We start from the raw sequence: 19,129 nt of genomic DNA on the forward strand, positions 1-19,129 counted from the left end.
CAGGAGAGGCAGGGCGCCTTCCTGGGGACACTAGAGATCCTGAAGCGGGCTTGTCCTCAAGGGGGAGGCCTTATTTCACAGCATGACTGAATGTCACCATGACCCCTGGGTGAGACACAGGTCAGGCCATCCTCACAAACGCCCTGTGAGACAGGGACCACTGCCACCCCCATTTTACAGAGGAGGAAACTGAGCCTCAGAGGAGAAAGGACTTCCCTGGCCACTCCACAGTGGCAGAGCTGGGTTCCGACTGTTTGCCCCCGAGCCACCTCCTAACCACCTGCTGTGCCACCAGCCAGGGACCCTGGCACTGGGGCCGCTTGCCCCCGGGAGTTTGGAAGGTGGCCTCTGAGGGCCGGGGGAGGGCCTCTGGGAGGAGGCAGAGCTTGGCCTGGGCCCGGAGGGCCGGGAGGTGAGGCGTCAGGCAGAGGAGCCACGGGCCTGGGCGGCTGTTGGGAGCTGCGAGTGGACCAGTGTGGGCAGAGGGGCACAGGGACCTGATGTCCTCCTGTCTCCTGTTTTACAGTGAACTTGCTGGACACGTCGACCATCCACGGGGACTGGGGCTGGCTCACGTATCCAGCTCATGGGGTGAGTGATGAACAGGGTCTTCCCTCCGTGAGCCCGGGAGAGGCTGCCAGTCAGAGTCTCGGCGTCGGGTAGATCAGAAGAAAGCAGAGGCCCAGAGAAGTGAAGGAATTTACCCGAAGACCCCCAGCAGGAGGAGGCAGGGCGCGTGCTTCTTAGCCGTTTAGTGCGCTGGACAGTTTAGACCCTGGGGATCCTGCACCAGCTCCCGGCTCACCGTTGAGACCCTCCTCCGGGGATCCTCGGGTCCCTGCCCTGGGCCTGCAGACTCGTGACCTGCCAGGGCAGCCTGCGACATGGCAACAAGGTCAGGGCAGGTCCCCTTCTGCCTGGCCCCTGTGTGCTTCTCTACTGTCACAATCACACGTGGGACATGGCAGCCCCCAGGTGGCCAGCTCACCAGGTCCCTATGGGTCATGCCTCACAGGGATGGGATGCCCCCTCCCACCTCCCTGGGGAGTGGCTTCAGGGTCAAGGCTGAACGGCCCTCCCTTCCTCTTCTCGTGGGCTCGGGGATCAAAGATGAGCCTGTCACATTGGTAGGATCCCAGCTCTGCCCCATGTCCTCTCCCTGAGTCCCAGTTTCTCTCTCTGAGGGAAGGAACCAGCTCCCAATGGCCTCCTGTGGTCTGCTCTCAGGATGAGGAGAAGACCGCTGACCTCGGTACCCAGCCCCGCGGAGCCCGGGAGGGCTGAACTCAGAGGCCCTCTCCCGCTGAGCCACACCTGGCCTTTTTTAATCCTTTATCTTAGAGATAGGGCCTCCCTACATTGCTGAGGCTGGCTTTGAACTTGCGATCCTCCTGCCTCAGCCTCCTGAACTGGCATGCGTGCACCCCGTGCCTGGAAGGTGTCAGCTGTTATTTTTAGCACTGCCATTGTCACTGGCGTGTGTTACGGGTCATCATCTTACCCAGGTTTCCTCCCACCGATGTGCACACACCTGTCCCCAGCATGGGCGTGAGCATGTGGTGCACACTGACCTCGATCGTGAACGCTTTCTGCTTCTGTGGCTCTGGGGACAGGGCTTGTAACGTTAGTCCTAATAACCATGAGGACACCCAGCACTCACTTTTGTGAGGGGTCTCTTGGTTTGGGAGGGAGCTCTCACCCGGCCTTCGGTGGCCTGGGGCTGCAGGGCAGGATGGAGCCCCGTCCCTCGTCTCTGGGGGTCTCACCACCATCGGCCCCGTGCCCAGGGATGCGGGGCTGGCGGGGAGTACTGCAGCCTGAATGGACCCGAGGGGGCATGGGTGCCGTGCCTGCCTGGGCCTGGCCTGCTGGGGATTCAGGTCTCAGAACCAGTCCACGCCGCCGCTGTTGCAGAGTTGGCATGTCCCCCGAGGCCAGCAGCTATGAAGGGGCACACCTGGCCCTGGGGGCGGGGGGCACGTGCCTGGCCCCAGTTAGGCTCTGGCCGTCTCTGTCCCACTCAGTTCTGAGGACTTGGTTTTTAGGGTGGTAAGGAGCCAAGAGGTAAGCAGGCGAGGAGTGCGACAGGTGGCAGAAGGTCCTTCTGCTGGTGGGACATTGACCGAGGCTCGGTGTCTCGCATTCCCTTGGGATTTAGGACACAGTAGCAGCATGCGTTCACACGGCTCTGAGCAGTCCACAGACGGCATCCCGTCATCCCCGACCGGCCGTCGAGGTGCCCATTGCAGACAAGGAAACTGTGGATTGAGAGACTGCCCTTGTCACAGGTTCCCGCGATGGCGAGGGGGACTTGCACTCAGGTCTCTCCGGCTGACCCTGCATGGCGTCCCTTAGGCCCTGTAAATGCCATGTCTGCACGGAGGGGCGGGAGGCAGCTCTGCAGTGTCTTCTGGAGCTTGGGGCTGCCTGGACCTTGAGCCGGGGCCAGGGACCCCTGTCCAGAGGCCAGGGCATCTTCTTCCCAATACACTGTCCAGGAGACTCTCCTGCCCAGTGGGGAGGAGGGACCTCTGCAGATGGTCCTTGAGGTCTGTCTACCTCTGGCGTCTGCCCAGCAGCCTGGGTGCAGAGACCATGCCAGCTGTCCCCAGCCCCCATTACCAGGCAGCGGCACAGCCTGCAGGGCAAGGATGCCGGGCTCCCTGGGCCAGGGCTGCCCTCTGAACTGAGTGATCCAGGTGGGTCACTCACCTCGCCGTGACCACCTCACTTATAACGTGGGATGACCACTGCTCAGATCAGGTGTCTGTGGGGCAATGAATTTTACAGTGAGAATCTGGAAACCCCGGGAGGTGAGGCTGCTCTGCTAAGGTCAGGGGGACATCTGGGCCCAGGACAGGTTCAGCCAGGCTGCAAACTCCCTCTGCTCCCGGGAACGTCTGCCCACCTGGCCTGGTGAATAGAGTTGCCTGGTTAATGGCCCTGCCTCAGAGAGGGGCAGCCTTGCTCCTCACCACCTCCTGCAGCAGGTGGGAAGGGCGGGCATTAGCAAGCCCATCTCACAGAGGAAAACCCCAGGCTCAGAGAGGGACCGACTTCCCAGGGACGCACAGCTGGTTCACTGCGTTCTGTTCCAGGAAGAGAACACGCTGGAGCAAGTGCGCCAGGGCCAGCTACCCGAGCTGGGCGGCCAGGGGTGGCGGTGTGCAGCAGGGCGCCCTGTGGAGAAGGGGACCGGCTCTGCCCTGGCGCCAGGCCTCTGCAGCAGCTCCGGGGCTGCAGGGCTGGGCCACGCTGTTGGCACTGGTGGGGCGGCTGGAGCGGACTCAGATCAAGCTGATTAATTTATCCAGGCCCCTGGCAGGAAACAGACAGGGAGCAGCTGGCAGGCTCTTGGTGTTCCGTTGATTGTGACAATGACGTTAACCCCAGATGTGGCGCAGGCTGCCTGGAGGCTCTGGCTGCAGGGTGGGGCACAGGGCAGGACTCCTCGGGGTGCGGGAGCAGGGAGCTCCTCGGGGTCCCCTGAGAGGAGGCCCTCCTCCCACACTGGCCCTGGAGGTGGAGGACGGTTCCAGGAGTCGCCAGTTCCAGTGTCCAGTTCCAAGGCCACCCTGGGCCAGGCCCAGCCCCTGGCAGCTGTGTCCTCCAGCCACGTGAACTGGGGTCTGCCTGAGCCCACCGTGCAGAGCTGGGCACCGAGGGTGAGACCGCGCAGCTGGCCGAGAGGAGCTGAGATGGAGGGGCTGGTGGCAGGCAGGACACCCGACCCCCAGCACTGGTGCAGTGAGCTCAGCCCCACAGTTCTCAGGGCGCCCTGAGGGTGTCTTCAGGCAAGGCCCGTCTGCCGCCACCCTCAGCCCACCAGGCCCTGTGGGTCCAGCGGGGCGTCCGCTCTGGCCAGCCAGCTGTGCAGACGAGTGGGCACCTTCCTGTTTCACCCAGGGCCAGGCTGGCCCAAGAGACATGCCCACGTGCCTGGGCATCCTGCCCCACTGCCGGGGGTGGTCCCCCGCTGGCCCCTGCATGTGGGCCCGGAAGCACCGAAGGGGGGGGGCCTCTGTGGCAGCTTCACCCATTTCTTCTGTTTGGTTTCCTGCGGTGGGTCAAGCGCAGGCCCTGGGCATGGTGGGCAGGCGCTGGCCACCGTGCTGACCACCGTGCTGAGCACCGGCCGCTGATGAAGGGCTTTGCTCTGTGTTTATCTGTTTGCATATTTGTTTGTTTTTCAAGGTACAGGGACGGAACCCAGTGCTGCGGGCGAGCGTGCTGGGCAAGCGCTCTCCCATGGAGCTGCCCCCGAACCCCGTTCTTTTTTTGTTTTGGTAAAATAGACGCAGCTTGGGACTCGCTCTCTTCTCCATTTCAAGCGCACACTTAAGTGGCACTAAACACATCCCCATCCCTGTGTGACCATCGCCAGAACTCTCTTCACCTTGTGAAACCAGAACTCAGTACCCACTAAACTAACTCCATTCCCCCTGCCCCCGACAGGTCTGGCAACCATCATTTATTCTATTTTCCACCTTCACCAATCTGACCAACCTAAGTGCGTCCTTTAAGTGGAGTTATCCTCGATCTGTCCTTTGTTTCCGGCATATTTCACTTAATACAATCTCTTTAGGGTTCACCTATATTTTAGCAGGTATCGGAATTACATTCCTTTTTAAGGCTGAGTAATATTCTATCGTATGAATTTACCGCAGCTCGTTATCCATCAATGGTTGATGGACATGTGGGCTGCTTCCAGTTATCTGTTCTGGTTTTCTGTTACTGTCTTGTTTTTCTTTTTCTTTTGGGCAGTGCTGGGGATCAAACCCAAAGTCCCGCCCGGCAGGTGCTCTGCCACTAGCTGCACCCCAGCTGCACATTGGCTCTCGTGAGCCACGCTGCTGTGGCCACAGTGTGCAGAGGCCCTCCTGGGGACCTGCTCTCAGCTCTCCCTGCTGAGAGCTGCTCGGAGTTGCTGAGTCCCGTGGCAATTCTAGTTTTAGTTTCTGAAGGAAACCAGGCTGCCTTGCACCGCGCTGCACATCTCACATCCCCACCAGTATCCCAGGGTCCCTCTTGCTTCTTTCCCACCAGCACGTGTTACCTTCGGGGCTTTGGGTTTTGCTGTGAGCATGGCAGCATCCTGGTGGGCAGGAAGTGGCTCTCACTGTGGTTCATTCGTACTTCCCCAGCGACCACCGCTGAGCAGCTTTGCAGGTGCTATTTGGCCATCTGAGTGTCTTTGGAGAAGTGTCCGTTCAGGGCCTTTGCTCCTCGTCTGGACGGTTTTTCTGTGGCTGAGTGGTGGGTGTTTTCCTCCACCTACTCCAGATACTCCTCCCTCCTCAGACGTGTGACTGGCAGATGCCCCCCTGCTCTGGAGAGCCCCGGGCATGTCTCTGATCCACTCCCACCCGACCAGCGGCTGGTACAGAGGCCATACACCCCACCTTCCTTGAGTGGGACACAGGCCAGTCCTGGAATTCCCAGCCTTGGGTGGGAAGCAGGGTGGGTGTGGACCAGGCCGACCCTGGGCTGCTAGGGATCCCAGGGGGTGAACAGCAGGAGGTGGCCTGTCAAGGTGAGACCCCTTTGGCAGCTGCAGGGTGGCCAACTGCCCCAGCAAGTGCCCTTGCTCTGGGAGTGACAGAGAAGCCCTACAGAACAGGAGGTTGGTGTTGGTGCCTGGCAGGCCTGCGTGCTGGGGGCTTCCGTCTCTTGCTGGCTATGTGACCTCAGACCTGCGGCCACGTGCTGGCCTGTTTCCTCATCCATAGGAAGTCAGTACACTTCCTGGAGGACTGTGGTCCTCTGTGAGGTCGCAAGCGCCCGGGACCTATGACCATCTCTCTGAAGGTCAGCGGTTCTGTCTTCTCCCCCGGCATGAGGATGGTGTGTGGCCGGGGCCAGGTGGTTGGCAGGAGCCCGCTGCCTGCTGCCCGGTCTTTAGCTGCTGTGTTCTCTCCGCCCACAGTGGGACTCCATCAACGAGGTGGACGAGTCCTTCCGGCCCATCCACACGTACCAGGTGTGCAACGTCATGAGCCCCAACCAGAACAACTGGCTGCGCACCAGCTGGGTGCCCCGCGACGGCGCCCGGCGCGTCTACGCAGAGATCAAGTTCACGCTCCGTGACTGCAACAGCATGCCGGGCGTGCTGGGCACCTGCAAGGAGACCTTCAACCTCTACTACCTGGAGTCGGACCGCGACCTGGGCTCCAGCACGCAGGAAAGCCAGTTCCTCAAAATCGACACCATCGCCGCGGACGAGAGCTTCACAGGCGCCGACCTGGGTGTGCGGCGGCTCAAGCTCAACACGGAGGTGCGCGGCGTGGGTCCCCTCAGCAAGCGCGGGTTCTACCTGGCCTTCCAGGACATCGGCGCCTGCCTCGCCATCCTCTCTCTCCGCATCTATTACAAGAAGTGCCCGGCCATGGTGCGCAACCTGGCGGCCTTCTCGGAGGCGGTGACCGGCGCAGACTCGTCCTCGCTGGTGGAGGTGCGGGGCCAGTGCGTGCGGCACTCGGAGGAGCGGGACACCCCCAAGATGTACTGCAGCGCCGAGGGCGAGTGGCTGGTGCCCATCGGCAAGTGCGTGTGCAGCGCCGGCTACGAGGAGCAGCGGGATGCGTGTGTGGGTGAGCGCGCCACTTGGGCGGGGCGCGGGCCGCGGGGACGTCACCCTCCGCCTCTGGGGGCGCACTCTCCGGGCTCCAGGGAGGATGGGCGGAGCTACCGGGCTCCTGGGAGGATGGGCGGAGCTACCGGGCTCCTGGGAGGATGGGCGGGGCTACCGGGCTCCAGGGCGGATGGGCGGGGCTACCGGGCTCCAGGGCGGATGGGCGGGGCTACCGGGTTCCTGGGAGGGTGGGCGGGCTACCCGGCTGGGGGCTGCAGATAGACCAGGCCACCTGCGTGCGTGTGGGGGAGCACAGGTGGTGCCCTCGGTGGACGTTGCTGGGTGCAGCGAGGACGCGGCGCCCTCGGGTCTGCCGTGGGGTGTGTTCCTCAGTGAGGGACGACTTCAGGCCAACTCGTGTCCGGCGCTGTCCTCAGCCCTTGACGTGTGTTTGTCCGTTTAATCCCCACCGCCCCGGTATGAAATAGGAACTATTATTGTTCTGGACTTTTATTTCATTTTTTCCTCTTTTTATTGGTTCTTTTTAGTTATACATAACATTAGGATTTATTTGACAAAATTATAAAAGCGTGCAATGTAATTTGTTCTAATTCAGTCCCCAGCTCTGCCTCCCCCTCCTCCTCCTCCCCTGCCCCTCCCGCTCCTCTGCCCATCTTTCTGCTATTTTCTTATATATATATTTTTTAATTTGTCCCTTTTTATAGACGAAGGGACTGAGGTACAGAGAGAAGTGACTTGCCCGGGTCACTTAGCTCGGAAGTGGCTGAGCTGTATTTGGACTCACAGCCGGGGTCCGGAGCCTCTAACCTGTGATCCTGGGAAGGAGCACAGAAGGGCACGTCCCATAGGTCCCAGGGAGGACCGTCTAGGTTGGGTCTGTCCCTGGTCACCGGACCTCTGCTGGGGAAGCCTGGCTATTGAGACCATTGGTCCCCCTGGGCTGAGTGGGTGCAGAGAAGGGGATGGTCCTGTGCAGGGATCAGAAAGACTGGGGCCTGTCCCCAGACAGTGAAAACTGGAACTAGGTCCCCATCAGCCTCTTGGAATGTTTTCCTAGCCTTTTGCTGTCTGCACGCAGGTCCTAGGGGCCAGAGTTAGGGGGATAGGATCTTTGGTCCCCTCTCCTCCTCCCCTGGCAGGAAGGAAAGGTGTCTTGATACTAACAGGACTGAGCAGGGCGTAGGCCAATGATGTCAAGTGACAGGCAGGCAATTCCAAGTCCTCTCATGTCCGACTTGGGAGCCATCTTGCCCAGGGGTCTCTTGAGACCAGACTCTTTCTTCAGCCCACAGGCCCTTTCCAGCCCTTCCTGAGGCGCCGTGGTTTCCTTGAGAAACCTTTCTCCACACCTTCCACTGCCCCCAGTCTTCGCCTGTCCTGTGCCATGAATTCTAAAGCCCCTCCTGGGGCACTGACCCGAGCTTGATCTGCTCGACCCTCCGCAGTCTCTGGTTCCTTCACCTACATCTCGTGCTTCCACCTTGCTGCGGGGCAGTATCTCTGTGGCCTCCCAGCTTGCAAGGAGGTACCTCACAGCTTGGTTCACGGGTGGGGGCATTACAGTTCCATCTTACAGATGGAGAAATTGAGGCGCAAGAGGTAACGTCACCTGCTCCAGTCTCCTTACTGGAGAGAGGTGGAGCTGGGACCCAAGGTCAGGTCCATGTGGCTCGAGCCAGGTGCGGTCCTTTAACACCAGCCAGCTTGCTCCAGGTTGTTGGCCCTCCCCACCACAGCCGGCCCACATCCTGTTGTTCTGACTGAGGCAATCGAGTAGCTTCGTGACAGTTTTTCAAGCGTCTGTCATGTGTGCTGTTTCATAAATGCTCTTCCCTGTCAGGTGGGCTGGGCTGGCTGTTCCCTTGAGTGTGTTTGACGGGCACCAAGGACCTGAGCAGGAGCTCCGTGCCTTTGAGGCTGAGTTTCTCGTCTTTACCACAGTCCTCTTAGCCAGGCAGCGTGTCCCCATTGTACAGATGACAAAAACGGAAGCCCCTCAACTTAATTGCAGTGGAACCGAGCCCCAGCTGCCCAGCTCTGCAGCCCAGAAGTGCTTCCTGTGTCCATAAAGTCCTCTTCAGAGCCCACTGCCCTCCTCCCTGGGACCACACTCAGATGGTCAGGGACTGGGTAGCCGCTCAAGGACAGCCGCCACCCACTCTGGGCATCGTCAGTGAGCACAGTAAGCCGGCTGCCTGTCCTGTGTGTGCAGAGACACACAGGCCAGTGGGGGTCCTGGGAGATGCTCCAGGCTCCTTGTGTGGCAGGGGTGGGGAGTGGAGCTGGAGCAGGAGCAGGAGCCGGCCTGCCCGGGTCCCCAGCGCACCAGGAACAGGGCTCCCGGCAGAAAGTCCAGGGCCTCCAAGGCTGGGCGCGGCCAAGGCTGCCCCCCTCCCCTAGCACTGCTGGCACGTTAATAAAAGATAATAAAGAAATGCCAAAGCAGGGCTAGGGAACCACAGCGTATTTTGAATTTTACATTTAAATCATAATACAACATAATTATGCTAGTTGCAAGATAATTACAGGTTTTAATAAAAAATATTAATTCTGCGCGCACTGCAGGCAGAGGGATTTGTGAAGGGGATGCCAGTTTGAAGTCACACGAGGAAAGACGTTTTTTCTGCCCTGTTGGTGGCTTCCGTGACTGTCTGTGTCACTCCATTTGGAAAGAGCAGCAGGGTCCTCGCTGAGGCCCTCCCCAGCGCCCCTCCTGCCCCGCGGGAAGCCCTCGGCCTCTGGGAGTCCTGGACAGCCTGAGTGTGGGGGCTCAGAGCCGAGAGGGACTAGGGACGGCGTGGGGGTGTCCTTCCTGGGCCACTGGAGACGTCCTCTCGAAGCTTCCCTGGTGGGTCTTCAGGGGCCCCTGAGGTCAGCGGCCCCTGGCGGGTCCAGGACCTGACAGGCAGTTCTCAGGCAGCAGACAGTGGAGAGGAAGGGCTGGAGGGGGTCCTGGCCTGCCCAGCCCCTCCTGCTTCCTAGAGCTGTCACAGATGAAGACAGTCGGTCCCAAGAGCGGGAGGGCCGCCCCAGGTCCAGGGCTCTTCAGAGGCTTTGCTGAGACCCGGGAAAAGGTCGGAGCCACAAGCAGCCAGCCCACTTCACCGGTGGGAGGTGGAGGCCCAGAGAAGCCCAGAGACTGGCTCGGGGCGCACAGTGGGGAGGGCCTGATGGCCTCTCAGCTGCCCCGATCCCCGACCAGGAAGCTGGCGCACCGCCTGCTCCCAACCCAGTGACCTCCTGGTCACCCGGCTGCACTCCCCTCCCCCACAGAGTGGCATCCCAGGGTCTGAAGCCTCGGTGGCCGTCCTTTCTGTCACCTGGACGCAGCATATAAATCACCCTCTGCGGTCCTAATCATCTTTCTATAAATACCAGCGCCTCGTTCCGGAGGGCGCGGAGCGCGCTGCACTGCCTTCCTGACTGGGTTTAAATCTGATTTAGAATTAATTTCCTTTGGTCGTCCACGGCGGACACCTTATTTGTCAAATCTCAAGCTCTTTGTGGGGGAGAGCAGAGAGGTGGCCGGGGCCGCAGGCAGCTGCCAGCCTGCAGGTGGCCTGGGCAAGGTGCCCTCGGCAGGGACAGGGCCCCTCCCAGCCGCGGCCCCGGTGCCCAGGCGCCCGAGGACTCCGGAAGCACCCGGGGCGGCAGCAGGCTAGGCCTCGCCCGGCTCCTCCATCTGTCGCGGCCCCGCCCCAGGTGCCAGGCTCCCTGAGGCCTGGTGATTAGGATTCTTATTAAAGATGATTTTATTTTCGTTGTGTGGATTAATCTGGCCCTGACACATTGGCGCCATATGGGTACCAGCCGGGCGTGTGGGGAATGCCGGCTGGTAGGTGACAGAGTGGCACGGCCCCTTGAAGCCCAGGCACGGTGCTGCCAGGCGGGTGGAGGAAGGCCGCTGTCCGGAGGTGGCCGGGCCGGCGTGGCATGCGCTGGGTGGGACCCAGGCAGGGGCCAGGGCTCCCGGGCCGCTTTCCTCTCCCACCACACAGGCGCCCTGTGCCAGGCTGTGCCCTGCCCTGAGCTGACCTGTCCACTCAGCTTGTCCCCACTACAGCCAGTGGCACTGGGACAGGTGGGGAAACACCTTGCCTGGGGTCGCTGAGCTCAGATGACAGGATGGGGTGAGGAGGGACCCAGCAGCCTGCCCACTCAGGACCCCATGGACTCTGTCGATGGCCAGGGACCCACTGAGGCCGCTGTCCTGTTGGGAGCCATGTCCCCTAGCCCTGGGTTCCTGGGAGAGGCTCGGTGAGAGCTGGTGAAGGGTGGCGGGTGGTAGGCACAGGGCTCCCGAGGTGCCGAGGCACGTGGTCAGCATGTAGCTGCCCAGGACTGGCTGCCAGGGCTTCTGGAAGAGGAGGGGAAACACCCGGGCCCAGGGCAGCCCCCACCCCTGCCCCCTGCAGGCCTGCGCCCTTGCGGGGTCCTCTGAGCAGAGGAGAGGCACATGCCCCAGCCCCGACGCCAAGCCCTGCTAGCTGCACAGCCCAGGTCCCAGAGCCTCTCGCCGGGGTTGCCAGTCCTCCGGGCTCCAGGTTTTCTCTCAGGTTCGCAGAATTTCAGGAGCTAGCCTGGTTCCGCTACCGTGATGGACGTCAGCAGGAAGGAACGCTCAAGACGTTCTCCCGTGAGGTCTCGCAGGCACCGAGCCTTCTAGAACCGGGTTTTGTGCAGAGAGAATCCCAGTCAGTCTCCCGCTGTCCCCATGGCAGAGGACTTCAGGAGGATGAGGCCGGGAGCTGCCCGGCTGAGTGGTCTCGGGCCTGCCTGAACCCCTGGAGTCTCCCTCTGCCCAGCGCGGATAGTGGTGGGACCCACTTGATTTGAAAACTCCTACCGGTATGAGCTTCTGCTCTGGGCCAGCCCTGTGCCGGGTGCTGGGGTCTTTGGGGTCCACCCACAAGGACCTCCCAGTCCAGGGGGAGAGTTGGACATAGATAAATATGGACAGCCATGTTGTCCCAGGCAGTGAGGTGAGCAGAGACCGCAGGAGCAGGAGGGCCATGGTCATTCTCTGTGCAGAGAGGTCTGGGAAAGCTGCATATAAGGACATTTAAATGCCTCGTGGAAGAGGGGTCTGATGGGTGGGCCAAGGAGAGGCATCCCGGGAAGGAAGATTGGCTGTGCAAAGGCCCTGAGGCAGGAAACAGCCTGCTGCAGGCGGGGAGCCGCCATTCCTTTCGTTCGGCCTGAGGGAGAGGGGTGAAGAGCTCCGCAGGTAGGTTTTGGAGCGTTAGCCAGGGCTGTGGAGGCCAGGCTTTCTTGTCTAGGCCACCGGGAGCCCCTGAGGGGCTGAACAGGCAGTGACAGCTAGACGCGTGTTGTAGAAATGCCCTCAGCCCAGGGTTCTTTGTGCTCTGCACGGATGACCAGTTCTGACCCTTCGGGCCACAGCTCAAGGACCCTCCTTGAAAGTGGCTCCTCCTGCGTCCTCATCCTCCCTTGTCACCTTCCTGGACATCGTCACTGTGCAGCTCGTCCCCCCAACATCCGCTCTGGTCCAGGCCGTGCCCCTGAGCAGAGGGGGCACGGGCGAGGGGTCTCTGGCAGCCGGGAGTGGGAGCAGGGAGGCCACGCGCCATCCAGGCAGGAGGCGAAGCAGGTGGCGGGTCGGGGGGGCTGAGGCCAGCGGCCGCGGAGGGGCCTTCCCTGGGGAGGCCTGGCTCTCCGAGCTCGCGCTCCCGAGGGGCGGGAAGCTGGAACCTGGATTTTTATGGGGGTGGTTCTGTGTCCGCTGTGGGACCTGGGGTCTTCCGCGTGTGGCTTTTCTGGCCCACCCCCATTCCCCGTCTGGCTTGTACATCCCCCCAAGTCACACCTGGGGTCTTGGCCCTCCTTCAATTTTCAACCCCTTGTCCCCAAGGACCAGTGTCCTGTGAAGAACAGAATCTGAGGCTGGCTGAGGGGCGGAAGGCCTGTTGGAGGAGGAGTGGGGTCGGGGAAGCTCGGGGGCAGCTCCGCGTCTTCTTTGGGGTGGGGACACAGGTGTCACGTTCTCACCTCAGCTCTGCCCCCTCACGCTGTGCAGCCCTGTGTAAGTCACAGACCTCTCTGTGCTTCAGTCCCTCTGTCAGTAGATGGGGGCAGCACCGGGTGATGCTGAAGATCTGCCCCTCTGCCCATCCGGGGGACCCACCAGGGAGCCTGGGTGGGAGGCCAGGCTGCGGAGGCCTGCGGGGCCCGGCGACTCTCCCACAGCCGCTTCTCCTCCACAGCCTGTGAGCTGGGCTTCTACAAGTCAGCCCCCGGGGACCAGCTGTGTGCCCGCTGCCCACCCCACAGCCACTCCGCAGCCCCAGCTGCCCAGGCCTGCCGCTGTGACCTCAGCTACTACCGTGCGGCCCTGGACCCGCCTTCTGCGGCCTGCACCCGTGAGTAGTGTCCCAGGACTGGGCGGTCAGGCAAGGGCAGGTGGTCCTGGGCCAGAGGCCAGGCTGGGGTGGGACTCCACCCCTCAACAGTGGCCTTGACTCCCTGGTCTCCTGGCCTCCTGTCACTTGCCATCACACATCCTGTCAGCGTGGCAGGTGGCCACCTAGCCCCGCAGGGAAGCCTGTGCCTTGAGAGGGGGCGTCTCTGGTGTGCCGGGTCTTGCCTGCACGGCCGCTCGCTGTCCTGGTGTGCTGCCCGGCTCCTCGGCACTGGCCCTGCCCGGCCCTGAAGGGCTGCTAGCACCCCACCCTGGCCCGGCAGCCCCCAGGCCCCCCATCTGCAGGCGTGAGGCTCCGCCTGGGGATCTGCCCCAGCTGGGCCCCTCCCCCACTGTCCCCCGCGGGGTGGGAGGGCTCCGCGTCTTCACCCCGCGTGAGCCACACAGTGCCCGCCTCTCCCTGCCTGCCCAGACCTGAGCATGTCCCCATGTGGGGCCCGCAGGGCAGAGGGTGGACTGCGAGGCATGGTGACAGCATGGGCTTCGGGACAGCCACGGGGCACACACGGTGGGGCTCCTGGCTTCACCGAGCACTCGGTGCCATTCTACGTGAAGTCCAGCACCGGGCAGATTAAGGGACGCAGGTGGGGTGCCAAGGACAGGCACCACCCACGGGTGGCCCCACGGGACCCCAGCACCTTGGGCCTCCCTCCAGCCCTGGAGGAAAGCTGGGTAGTGCCGCCCAGGGCCCACGTGGTCCTGCCTGCTGTGGGCGCTTGGCTCCTGGGCCAGTTGGAGGCAGAGGTGCAGCCGCTGCCCGCAGGGAACTTCCGGGGGTGGGGTAGGTGTGACTTAGCTTAAGGAGTGCCGCCTGTGATGGGGGTCCTTCCCCTGGGACCCTGGTCTGATGACGGGGAGCCCGGACCAGCCCAGTGTCTCCAAGTGTCCTCCTGCCCCGCAGGGCCACCCTCTGCGCCCGTGAACCTCATCTCCAGTGTAAACGGGACCTCGGTGACCCTGGAGTGGGCCCCTCCCCTGGACCCAGGCGGCCGTAGTGACGTCACCTACAACGCTGTGTGCCGCCGCTGCCCCTGGGCCCTGAGCCGCTGTGAGGCGTGCGGGAGCGGCACGCGCTTCGTGCCGCAGCAGACCAGCCTGGTGCAGGCCAGCCTGCTGGTGGCCAACCTGCTGGCCCACATGAATTACTCCTTCTGGATCGAGGCGGTCAACGGCGTGTCCGACCTGAGCCCCGAGCCCCGCAGGGCTGCCGTCGTCAACATCACCACCAACCAGGCAGGTAGGCGGGCCGCTCCTGCCCCGGCCTCCCGCCCGTGCCTGCCCCGGGCAGAGCCGGCCACGACTGGCTGTGAGCTTCGGGCAAGCGCAGCCGCTCCTGGGCCGTCCTCTCTCCGAGGGCCAGAGCTGGGTCTTAGAAAAGTAGGGAATGTCCTTCGGGTGGGAGGGTCCAGGAAGCAGAGGCAGGTCCGCAGGGCCTGGGCTCCAGAGTGCCCCCTGTCGACGGCCCTGGCGCGCGTACTGTTGGGAGCGGTGAGAGCTGGAGACACGCTGAGCCAGCGCCTGGCCGGCGGCTCGTGCCCAACAAATGTCATCAAAAACCAGAATCACTTTGCTGCCCCTGGGAGCGATTTGGTGACCCTGGTTTGGAGCACGGCCACTCACCTGTTTCTAGCCATTTGATGGGCCGAATCGAGCCCATGGAAGCTCTGTCCAGACTTGGGTGGGTCCTGCTCCTGACCTCAGAGCCCAGGGAGGGAAGCTTCCACCAGCCCACGGAGGGTGGCTGCGACCCGTGCAGGCCTGGCCGTGCACACCTCCCGCCTGCTCCCGGAGGAAGACACAGACCCAGAGAGCCACCCAGTGTCCCCCACGCAGGAAGTGGCAGGTCTGTCTCACTGCCACGTGAAGCAGCGTCCCTGCCAAAACCGGGCACCTCTGATGCCTCAGCTTCGGCTGCCAGGAGAGACGGCGGGTTCAGCGGCCACAGGGGCCACAGTCAGGGTGCCGCCCTGCCTGCCCACCTGCTGGGAGGGCCGCGGAGGCGGGGGCTGGCTGCTGTGGGTGGAGCGTCCCCCCTCCTGCTCCATCTCCATCTGCCTCTCCGGACTGCTGTCCTCCAGCCCCCGGCCCCGTCCTCTAGGCAACCTGCAGAGGCTGGTGGTCCCTAGGCCGGTTCCAGGCCCTCCTTGCTCTCCTGCGTGCCCAGGGTCATGCTGCTGGGCGACCTTATCCTGGCCCACGGCCTTGAATTCCACTGTCACACAGCTGCCACCACCCCAGGTACCCAGGCAGATGTCTGCCCTGGCCCAGCAGAAGCCCGCCCACCCTGCCCCCTTGAAGCCCTGTCTTAGGACATGGCACTGCCGCTCACTGGGCCACACCGCCCACCAGCTGCCCCCCACCCCAGTGGGTCTGGAGGAAACTTTAGAAACGATGGCGAGGGCAGGCTGCCCGCTGAGCCTCAAAGGACCTCGGCCGAGCACCCGTGCGGTCCAGACTGGCCCGGGCCCTGCGGATCCAGTGGCTTTGCCCCGCCCACCCGGCTCGCGCCCAGCCACGCTGCCCCTGGACGCAGCCCTTCCCCGTGGCAGGGCAGGCCAGTCCACCCAGGCCTCGTCCCCTGCCTTCCCTGTGGCTGGCTCCCTGGCCCTCCCCTCCGGGGGTCTCCCTGTGCAGGGGCCTCCCCTTCCCAGCACCCCTTCCAGTTTTTGGCTGTGTGAGCATCTCCCTGTCTCCCATGAGAACAGAAGCTCCTGGAGAGCTGTCCCTGTCCCCACAGTGTCCCTGGGTCCCCCAGTCCTCTGACTGTGGTAGCACTCAGGAAATCCTCAGGTGACGGGGTGGAAACTGCACCCTGGGCGGGGACCTCGGGAAGGACACTCGCCACCCCTGCTGCCCCTCAGCACCCCCCCCCCCCGCCTCTTCTCTGCCACCTCCTCTCTGGAGCCCCGTCCCCTCCCGCCTCAGCCTGGGTCACCCTGCTCGCCCCACCCCCACACCTGCTGCCTTGGGACCCACGGGACACCTTCGTGTCCAGGGGCTCACCTAGCCCTCGCCTCCTCCGGGCAGTGGTGCCACCAGCCGCACTTTGCCAGTGGGCAGACTGGGGCCCAGGGACAGCAACGGCTTCATCAGGGTCCCCGCTAGGGAGACAGGGAGCCAAGTGTGGACCCACCCTGACCCCGGGCTGGGGTCATTTCCCGAACCAGATGTGGCTCTGCGCTTTCTTCTGGTTGTTTCACGTCTGTCGTCCGTCCAGCAGCGTTCACTGGGCACCTGCTGTGTGGCCCCTGCCTTCCAGCATGCTGGGGGGACGGGACAGCAGATATGAGGGAAGAACCAGCAGGTGGGGCAGCGGGGACACAGGCCTGGGGTGAGCAGAGGGGGCGGGGGGTAGGTGGCAGCCCTGGGGGAGGTTCTCACACCTCCCAGAACCACCTCAGGTACCTGCGCAGGTGGGAGGGAGAGGATGGGGAGCTGGCCAGCCAGGGAGCAGCATGGCGGACCTGCCTGGCTGGAGAGCCCTTGAGCATCAACAGGCCCCTGGGCTCGGCTCAGCCCCTTCCCTGGTCCCTTCCAGGGGACGCAGGCAGAGTCCCCTCCACTCTTCCCCTCCGTCCTGGCCCTGGTCTCTCCTCAGCCCTGCTCCAATCAGGGGGTCGAGCCCAGCTGCGTCCCAGACAGGCCAGGCTGTGTGGCCGGAACTGACCCAAGAGCCGGGTGCTCTAACGGGGGTCAGGGTTGCTGGTTCCCTGGGGCAGGGCGGTCAGCAAGCTGAGCTGGGCTGCCTGGGAAGGGCCCTGGGACGCCCACCCACCTGCCCGCTGGGCGCCGCCCAGCCCCGTCCCAGGTGGTGGTGATCCGGCAGGAGCGGGCGGGCCAGACCAGCGTGTCGCTGCTGTGGCAGGAGCCGGAGCAGCCCAACGGCATCATCCTGGAGTACGAGGTCAAGTACTACGAGAAGGTAGGCGGCGGGCGAAGGTGGGCGGCGGGCGCGGGCGGGGCCCTGCTGACCTCCCCTCCCGCACAGGACAAGGAGATGCAGAGCTACTCCACCCTCAAGGCCGTCACCACCCGGGCCACCGTGTCTGGCCTGAAGCCCGGCACGCGCTACGTGTTCCAGGTGCGGGCCCGCACGTCCGCCGGCTGCGGGCGCTTCAGCCAGGCCATGGAGGTGGAGACCGGGAAACCCCGTGAGTCAGGGAGTGGGCGGCCCAGGGGCCTGGCGGGCGGAGCCGGGGACCTCGGCCCCTGCCCCCACTATCCTTCCAGGTGGGACAGTGGCCGGCATGTTTACAGGTGAAAAACTGAGGCTCAGAGAAGGAAAGGCTCCGGCCCGAGGCCACAGAGCAGATAGCCCCCTCCCCTGCTGGCTTTGCCCTGGCGGGTCGCAGAGGCACCTCTGGTGGGTTGGTGGATTCCCCATCCCCGTTTCACAGAGAGGAAGGTCAGGGTCAGTTCACAGAGCAGCCCAGCCCTCCCCCTGCTCACCCAGCTGCCCCCTGTGGGAGGAGGTCACCAGCAGCTTCGTCCTGTCACCTGGACACTGACTATAAATGCTGATTCTCAGGCCCCCTGAGAATCTAATCCTCTGGGACGGGGCCCAGCAATTTGGGTTTTGATGAGTCTTGGGGGTCCTGGAGCAATCTGAGTTTGGGGCCGCTGACTGGAGGCTGACCCTTCCATTCGTCCCCTCGGGCTGCAGCCAGCCAGCCTTCTAGCTGCAGGACAGTGAGTGACTGCCCACCTGCCGCCCCTCGGCACCATGTCTCAGGAGCTCAGTCTGGAGGGGGAGTCCTGTCCCTCTCCAGCCCACTTCCTGTGTGGCCTCAGGGAAGCTGCCTGAGTCCTCCGAGCCTGTGTTTTCAGGTGCTCCTAAGACTCCCTGGAAGGGCGGTGGCTGGCTCACTGCAGGTGCAGGCCAGCTCTGGCACGCTCCCCTCCAGTTCTGTGACAGTGGCAGGCAGGACAGGTGTGTTTCTGACTCATCTGCATTTGCTCTAAGTAAATTGAGCGTCCCCAGCGTCCACTGTCCTCGCAAGCAGCGGCTCCAGCACGGGAGAGCCAGGCAGCCGGGGAGCAGGGACTCCTGGGGGAAGCTTAGCAGAGGGCAGGTGGGAACCGAGGGCTGGCTCTTGACTGAAGAGGCTGCCCACCGGGCACTGGGCTGCCCGAGCAGGCTAGGAGGGTCACTGGATGCCAGGGTTGAGAGCAGGGTCCTGCCCATCTGGCTTCCCCCTGCAGGGCCCCGCTATGACACCCGGACCATCGTCTGGATTTGCCTGACGCTCATCACGGGCTTGGTTGTGCTTCTGCTCTTGCTCATCTGCAAGAAGAGGTGGGTAGTTCTGCCCCTCAAGCCACCCCGAGCCCATCCAGTACTGCACTTCCCACCTGTCCCGAGCCCCAGAGCCAGTGGTTCCCCCCCCCCCCCCCCCCCGCCTGGGGACTGACTCATTTTACAAACACATCATCTCCTTTAATCCCAACGACATTCCAACAAGGTAGAGATTCTGGCCTTATTTTGCAGGTGAGTAAAATTGGGGATCAGAGAGGCTGATCTGCTTGCAAAAGTCACACAGCTGACGGGTGCCAGAGCTGGGTTATGAACTTAGGCCTGTCAAACCAGACGGTGCTGTCAGTCACTCTCCCCTCTGAATAGTGCTGAATGTGGACTTCGAGTCCCCGAGAGTAAGAATCAGGACCATTTGATGAAGAGAGAAAGCAAGGGCCCTGCCAAGGTTGCCCAGCGGGGTTGGCATCAGGAGCCTCAGCCCATCCCCTTCCCCAAGCATGGTTTTGTGTCAAGTGGGGCTTTGCTGGGTGGGCGGGCTGGGCTCGAGGGCACTTTGTAGATTGTAAACTGCTTTGTGGCTACAGCTGTCACAGTTCAGCTGGGTGGAGGACGGGGACTCTCCCCTGCAGACTCCACACAGGGCGGGGCTGGCCTGGGCCCAGGCAGAGCGCTGGCCGTCCTCCACAGGCACTGTGGCTATAGCAAAGCCTTCCAGGACTCGGACGAGGAGAAGATGCACTGCCAGAACGGACAGGGTGAGAGCCGGTGGGGCCGGCGCACGCCCAGCACTGCTCCCCTGTCGGAGCCCGGGCCCCTCCCCAGGGAGGGAGAGGTGTATGCACTG

The 19,129-nt window shown here is 63.2% G+C and overlaps 1 protein-coding gene across 4 annotated transcripts in view; it reads left to right on the plus strand.

Moving 5' to 3' along the window:
- The window catches only part of EPHA8 (EPH receptor A8), a 165,114-nt gene that overhangs the window by 4,779 nt on the left and 141,206 nt on the right, over positions 1-19,129 (plus strand). For 2 of the 4 annotated variants that reach the window (XR_013766242.1, XM_079154146.1), the window contains exons 2-9: positions 527-591; positions 5,927-6,590; positions 12,817-12,972; positions 13,933-14,268; positions 16,829-16,953; positions 17,020-17,182; positions 18,234-18,327; positions 18,973-19,040. Coding sequence is in view for 1 of the 4 variants with exons in the window: in XM_079154146.1 (XP_079010272.1) it covers positions 527-591; positions 5,927-6,590; positions 12,817-12,972; positions 13,933-14,268; positions 16,829-16,953; positions 17,020-17,182; positions 18,234-18,327; positions 18,973-19,040 (1,671 nt within the window). In the remaining 3 variants the exon portion in view is untranslated. Of the gene's footprint in view, positions 1-526; positions 592-5,926; positions 6,591-12,816; positions 12,973-13,932; positions 14,269-16,828; positions 16,954-17,019; positions 17,183-18,233; positions 18,328-18,869; positions 19,041-19,129 lie in introns of all 4 variants that reach the window. The other 2 variants (XR_013766244.1, XR_013766243.1) reach the window with 2 other exon arrangements.

This window comes from Sciurus vulgaris (genome assembly GCF_902686455.1).
Source record: "Sciurus vulgaris genome assembly, chromosome: 1".
In the NCBI taxonomy this organism is placed as follows: Eukaryota; Metazoa; Chordata; class Mammalia; order Rodentia; family Sciuridae; genus Sciurus; species Sciurus vulgaris.